This window comes from Ornithodoros turicata, chromosome 5, assembly GCF_037126465.1.
Source record: "Ornithodoros turicata isolate Travis chromosome 5, ASM3712646v1, whole genome shotgun sequence".
Taxonomy (NCBI): domain Eukaryota; kingdom Metazoa; phylum Arthropoda; class Arachnida; order Ixodida; family Argasidae; genus Ornithodoros; species Ornithodoros turicata.
In genome coordinates this window covers 32,392,036-32,399,206 of record NC_088205.1, presented here as the reverse complement: position 1 = coordinate 32,399,206, position 7,171 = coordinate 32,392,036, and the positions used below count along the sequence as shown (strand labels likewise).

At 49.7% G+C, this 7,171-nt stretch overlaps 1 protein-coding gene across 1 annotated transcript; it reads left to right on the top strand.

Annotated features, from left to right (window-relative positions):
- Positions 1-4,773: 4,773 nt before the first annotated feature.
- LOC135395682 (uncharacterized) lies at positions 4,774-6,876 on the top strand. Its single transcript, XM_064626779.1, has one exon. It carries the CDS (start codon positions 4,774-4,776, stop codon positions 6,874-6,876), a length of 2,103 nt encoding a protein of 700 aa, XP_064482849.1.
- Positions 6,877-7,171: the final 295 nt, after the last annotated feature.

Here is a 7,171-nt window from a genome sequence, read left to right as displayed (position 1 = left end):
TGTATTTTGAGTATGTACGTAAGTCTGTGCGAAGCCATAAGCCCATAACACCAAGGACTGTGCTGATGCCGACATGGCATTGGCAGATAGGTTGTAAAGAGCCAACTAACAGCTCCAAGCCATGTGCATGTGCATGTATTCTTGCAAAATGAACAGCAGTGGGTGTTGCTGATTGAGAAAAGCATCCAAATGCGAGGCCATAACACCAACAACTTTGTCAATTTTCTGTCATGCAAATCTATGGCAGAGAATCTGCTACACTAAGACACCCTAGAGGCCACTGTGTTCTTTCCAAATACATATTTATCGTACTTTCAGCAGAGGGAGTGTTATGCGAAATGAATAAGATGGGGTGGATACTGTGGTGAGCTCTGCAAACTGAAACATTAATTCTGCAGCAGACAAAACATTGAAATGCACTTGAATCTTACTATTACAGATGCCAAAGGGGGCAGGCTTATGTGAAAACACAGCATGCCACATTAAAGATCCATTGCAGCTTCTGCCCTGTGAAAACTTTGCTGTGCATTGCCACCTATCAATGCAAAACCACAACATTCAGCTTTGTATGCATGAGCTGCAGTTTCAGGTCGCAAGCTCACACAAGAACAGACCGCCCAAGAGACCATGCAGCATAGGTTACCACAACTAAAGGCAGCTGTGAATTTTATTATTGCAAGCAGATCCCCTTTGAACTGGCGTGACATACACATAGTAATTATTCGTATATCTGCTCTTGGATGCACACAGACGACAGAACAAAAAAAAAAAAAAAACTTCTAGAATACTAGACTCTTCCATCCAGATACAGGGAAGTGATACATCACTACTCCCTACCGCCCCCTCTTTATTTGGAGGGGGGTGCGAAGCTTGGAATATTGCTCGCGAAACCGCACAAATATGACTACATATTTTCGATCGTCAACTGAGGACGCAAGAATAGCAGTACACTTAAATTCTTCTTCAATCCTCACGCCAAATGTACGTAACACAGTCGAAATGAAAATAGTAGTTGCCCTTCATGTTTGGCTACACGGAATACTTTGCCCTCATTCAGAATCCCATCACAGCAAAAAGGAGTGTTCCTAGTGGTTCGACTACCTGCGTCAATAACAGAAGCAAGAAGCGAGAAGTGCAATTAATAAACCGCAACGAATTTCAGAATTTCTTGCGTCCTGAGCGGCCGTTGAGTCTATTGGCACTTGGGTGCATCTACTGATCGTACTTGATCAATGCGCGCTCAACACACACACACACACACAAAGCAACACGAAACGCCACAAGGAACGAAGGCTGGCCACAGAACTTTCACCACTGCAACACTGTACTACGAGTTGTAGTTCATCTCCCACTTTCTTTGCTCCTTGCACCTTTCCTTCGCAATAATTCAGTTCGCATTTCAATTGGTAAACACCACTGATCTCTATGTATAAAGGCTGGATCGCGCATGGGAGAGGGGCTCGTGGGGGAGAGGCGTGCCTTCGGGCCGCCATGTTGGTGGGCCCTAAAGTGCTGTGTGTGCCCATAGAAAACAATGGGAGGCAACAGAGATTGTGAGTATTTATTGCGCTGCTAGCATTGATCGTTGTTTGTCATCCCACAATTTTGTAAGGTGCCAGTATACTGATGTATGCTAACAGTGTTTCACAGGTGTCCTGCCGTTCGATTCTTAATTACGTTATGTTTTGCATTCCGAAACTAGACCGTCACTGCAGTGCAGCGCTGGGGATTGTAGCCAGAGAAGTGCATTCTCAATAAATTTCTTCTTATATCGTATATGTGCATGCCTATTAACTGAAACAATTATCACAGTATGAACAGTTGACAAGTTTTAATTTCTGAGAGTGTACTGTAGAGGCTGCTTAGATCTACAACAGTTCATACAACGTATTATATACTGTGAATGCCTTTAAAAATCCCATGTGACACATATGCCTTTACTTTCTGGAGGTGCTGTGGTAGTCAAAGTTTCTGGGCATTACGCAGGTTCTGCACCCATTTCTTGAGTATGTCGAGGCAGCTGTGAAGTAACCTGCATTGACGATGATTATTCCAATTTTTATGGTGCATCAACAACAAAGGAAATAATACATCAGAACATTGGTTTGGGTGCAACCAGTTAAAAATGAATATGTTGTTTAATAAATGCATTGGACAAATGTTAAAACATCAGTTTAAAACATGGTTTACAATCCCTGTATCTTCTAAAAATTAAAAAGATTAAAAACTATTCTAAAAGGAATATGGGGAACCCTTCTAAAAAGAATTATAATCTCTAATTATTATATTACTGGGTGAAGGAGCCTGAAGTGTAAGGTGAGTTTCTGATGTGAACATGTAAGAAAATATGCAAAACTGAGAGAGGCTAACTACAGTGCGTGCACTGAGGTTGTTCCTTCCTGTAAAGTAGAAACCAGTGGATGAGGAACGTGATACTTACCTGTATACCCAGCCGTATCACACTGCACAGATTATTCACTGGGTAGCCCTCATGACGAAACCTGTATTGAGAGACCACTTTTGCCTTAAAAGCTGCTACAAATAGCACGACACGCTACAGATTATTACTATCGTAACAAGCTGACGATACAGCTCAGACACAAAGGCGTTATTCAAGTCGCGCCACACCACCGTTACGTGGGATTCTTTGTCACAAATGAAACCAAGGCACAAAACAATACCAATACATGAAAAAAGGCGACAATCTTGGTCTCATTATGACGTAATACCGAACTTGTGCGCGAAGGTAATTCAAAGAAATGAATGTGGCACTTGCTTCCGCACAGAACACCGTGTACCATGCTAGCAATGCATGCAAAAAAGCGCTCGAGTGCTTGCACATATATTGATGACAACACTACCTGTGTAGTGTAACGTGTTCTTTCAAGCATATTATGCACTCAAACTGTATTTGCCGCCGGGTAAAATGCAAGTGTGCTCGATTGAACGTCGGAAGAGCGATCAAGCAACCTGCATCCAGTGCTCGTTTTGGGCAACAAAACACTTCATAATGGTCAACTAAATATACAGAATGGACGCCTATTTATTCCTCGATGAAGAGTGACTCACCTGTATAAATTTAGGCCCTGTAACCTTGCCAGTACGGTTGGTACGACCGTAATTGCAAGAAGTTGCCATGATCGCTGCGGCGACTGTTGTGGGTACAGTAAGATGGCGGCCGGTTTCTTCACGCTCGCGCTCCCAATCCGCGATCCAGCCTTTTACAATCGAGATCAGTGGTAAACACACACTGGCCGCCATGTTGACAGCGGTAGCGGCTGCGTCCGTTTCTGGCTCCCGCAGGTTTTCAGGCTGCCGCAGCGCCATCCAATCCATCCAATAGAGATGCAGCGCATTCTCCTATGCGTAAACTAGCCTACGTTACGGAATTTCGCCGCCCGGAACTATCAGTTGAGCCGGGTTGCGCTTGGGCGGGCGTGAAGGACTCCGTTCCACGGGGAAGGGAAGCGACGTCCTTGGTTGCGGACGCGGGAAGCCGGTCGGACGTCATCGTCCCGCCGCGCTCCCTGGATCCTTTCTCCTTTGAACAGAGGCGCCGCGCGGGGTTTGGCGAAAACTCACGCGGCGGTCCGAGGAGTGGAACATCCACTGCTCGGAGGGTTCAGGATAGGCAGAACCAGGTAGAGAGGGACCCCAGTAGCAGAATGCCACAGGCGGACCGCGGGCGGGCGCAGCCCAGATGCTATGGCTGTAATCAACCAGGGCATTACAAGCGTGACTGTCCTATGCGTCGGGGAAATTTCCGATCGGCGCAGGGAAACTAGTAACGCCGGCGGCGGCAGTTGGGGTTAGCCCTAATCCGTCGTCGGCAGTCAGAGAGAGCTCGGGGCGTGTGTTTCATACCTCGCCGCAGTCTTTTGCCGAGGATGGATCAGTTTTCGCCCCAATAGCTTGGAGAGTTCAGGAGTCTGCTCCTGTGTTCGGTCCGTACATAGGCGTAACAATAGCTGGGAAAGAGTACATTGGCCTGGTGGATACCGGTGCCACGCTCTCGCTAATTGGAGACGCCGTGTACGCGCACTGTCGTGAACGAAATGTCCGCGTCAGGAAGGTTGATATCCCATTGCGGTTAGCATCGGGAATGTCCAGTGCTACAGGCGCAGTGAGACTTACAATGCGCTTTAACGGGGGACGGTGCAGACAACGGTTCATTTACCTGTCAGGGCTGTCAATCCCAGTTATTTTGGGACGAGATTTCATTGTCAGAGAGGGATTGATTCTCGATTTAAAGGCAAACGGATATCGGTGTGGGGGACCCCTAAGCCCACTGATTCCTTTCGCCTCTCCTTCACCGACTGGCCGTTTAACCAGTCGTGTGGATACCCACTCGTCAGAAACTGAGCTTGTGCAAACTGTGGGGGGAATCCCACAGGATATCGAGCGGGTGGTAGCGTCTTTCGGGGGCAGAGGAGTTGAGCGCGCCAGGCTTTTGGACGCTTTACTACCCTTTTCCGTAATGTTTACGGAGCACCCAGGAACAACCGATGTTCTAGAACATCGGATTGATACTGGTACTGCGAGGCCCTGGCGGTGTAACCCCAGGCCCCTCAGCGCGCGTAAGAGGGATCTCCTTGACGCGGCGCTGGATGAGATGATTGCGACAGGCGCGGTTAGGCGGTCGCAGAGCCCCTGGGCTTTCCTGGTGGTGCTGGCACCTAAAAAGATGGGACGGCAAGGCTGTGTGTGGATTATCGCCAGTTAAATGCCGTGACGGTCAGAGATGCTTATCCTTTTCCGTCCATCGAGTCGATCATGTACGCGTTGGGGAATGCCAGCGTGTTCACGATTTTGGACTGTAGCAGGGGCTTTCTGCAGATTCCTGTAGGGGAGGAGGATATCCAAAAGACGGCATTCACGTGTCACAGAGGCTTGTTTGAATTTACGAGACTCCCTTTTGGATTGTCCAACTCGCCCGTTAGTTTTCAGAGGCTAATGGACGTCGTGCTGGATGACGCGAAGTTCAATTATGCCATGGCTTACATGGACGACGTAGTGGTATTTTCTAAGTCGTTCGATGAGCATCTCGTTCACTTGGGCAATGTGTTAAGTCGGATGAGGGACGCGGGGTTGACCATTAATCCCGGCAAAGTTCAGCTTGCATCCCCCAAAGTGGATCTCCTTGGTTTTGTAGTTGATCTTGGTACGCTAAGTCCGAATGAGGATAAATTGAGGGCCATACTCGAGTATCCTCGTCCGCATGACGTCAAGAGCCTTCAGAGGTTCCTAGGAATGGTTGGCTTCTATCGCCAGTTCATCCCGCATTGCGCGTCCTTAGCAAAACCACTGTACGAGCTACTGCGGAAGAATTCCCAGTGGGCTTGGGGGCCTAGGCAGGAGGAGGCGTTTCGCTCCTCATCACAAGCTATAGCGGATACAGCTAAATTGTGGTTGCCAGATCTTAACAAGCCGTTCGTTATGCAAACTGATGCAAGCGATTACGGGCTTGGTGCAGTGTTGCTACAGGAACACGATGGTGGTCTATGCCCGGTCGGGTTCGCTAGTCGCACACTGTCGCCGGCGGAGATGAACTATTCCGTTACGAAGAAGGAGTGCTTGGCGGTAAAGTTTGGCTTGAAAAAGTTCGACATGTATTTGGATGGGACAACTTTTACCATTCAGACCGACCACCAAGCACTCTCTTGGCTGCAGCGGTTGAAGAAACCGTCAGGCAGATTAGCACGCTGGGCGTTAGCACTTCAGGGCTATTCCTACCATGTAGAATACCTGAAAGGAAACGCGAACAAAGTGGCAGACGCTTTGTCCCGTGCGCCACTGGGTTACAGCTGTGAATTACAGCAGGAACATCAGTGTCAGGGCAGGTCATCGACCGGTTGTGTGGGTGACTTGGACCTGGTTAGAGCCGCTAGACGCGGGAGGTCCTCTCTCCCAGCGGAAGAGAGAGGAGGGGAGATTGGGTGCGCGTGCGATTACGCTAATCTCCCGGAAGGCGAGGAACGGCAGACCGAGGAGGGGGATCTCGTGGCCGCGATTGGTTTGAATCGGGCAGGTAACTCCTTGTCTTGTGGCACGATCGTAAGCAGGGAAGAGCTCTTAGAGGCACAGAAGTCGGACGGTTTATGTCAGCGGGTGTCGGAAAAGCTGGCGGATAATAGTGCAGCTGACACCGGTAACGCTGGCAGGGATGACGACGGGTGCCTCGACTCATATCTCTTGAGTGAGGACGGGCTTTTGCTGCGATATGTGCCCGGGTTAGACGAGGAGGACGAGAGTGTTTCCCCCTTCAAGGTCGTAGTTCCCAGGAAATTGCGAAGGGTGTTTATGCGTTATTTCCATGACTCAGCCCTTGCGGGTCACGGCAGTGGCAGCAAGACTTTTCATAAGTTATGCCGCGTCGCGACCTGGCCGGGGATGAGGCAGGATGTTATGCGCTTTACCCGGAGCTGCCCCGTGTGCCAGAAAGCAAAACCAAGGGGTGGTAAACCCCCAGGGTTCATGCAGCCAGTAGTCAGTAGCTACCCCTGGCACATAGTAGCGTGTGACGTAATGGGTCCATTTCCCAGAAGTCCAAGGGGGAATCAGTACCTGTTGGTGGTTACTGACCACTTTTCTAAGTGGGTGGAGTTATTCCCGCTTAGGAAGCTGGTGTCGGAGCGGATATGGGACCGGCTGATGGAGACTTTTTCCCGGTTCGGTTTTCCGGCACAGTTGATCACTGACAACGCCAGTTATTTCACTGGCCGAGTCTTTGTCGACTCTTGTGCTGCACTTGGTATTCAGCACAAGAGAACGACGCCGTATCATCCCCAGGCATGCTTTCCCATTGGAGAACGGACTGAGACAGTGCACGGAGCCGATTGCTCGGAATCTGTCGAGGTACGCGAGCGAGCTGCGTAGTCGGCTCTCGGATGCGGTGAATTCCGCAAGAGAGAGCTTGGACGCCGCCCGCTCGGAACAAGCGCGTCAGTATGATAAGGGGCACCGTCCTCTGTCATATGAAGTAGGGGATTTGGTCTTGAAGCGCACACACCCGCTGAGCAACGCTGCTATAGGTTTCGCAGCGTCACTGGCGCAGCGCTGGGAGTGACCTTTTCGGGTGATTTCCCGATTATCTCGCTTGTCGTACCGACTCCGTCGTGTGAACACGGCGGAGGAGACAGGGCCCGTTCACGTTGGCGACTTAAAACGCTAT

What these genes read in the sequence shown, in the direction of transcription:
- LOC135395682 (XM_064626779.1), top strand. Translation starts at nt 4,774, where the DNA reads ATGTACGCGTTGGGGAATGCCAGCGTGTTCACGATTTTGGACTGTAGC.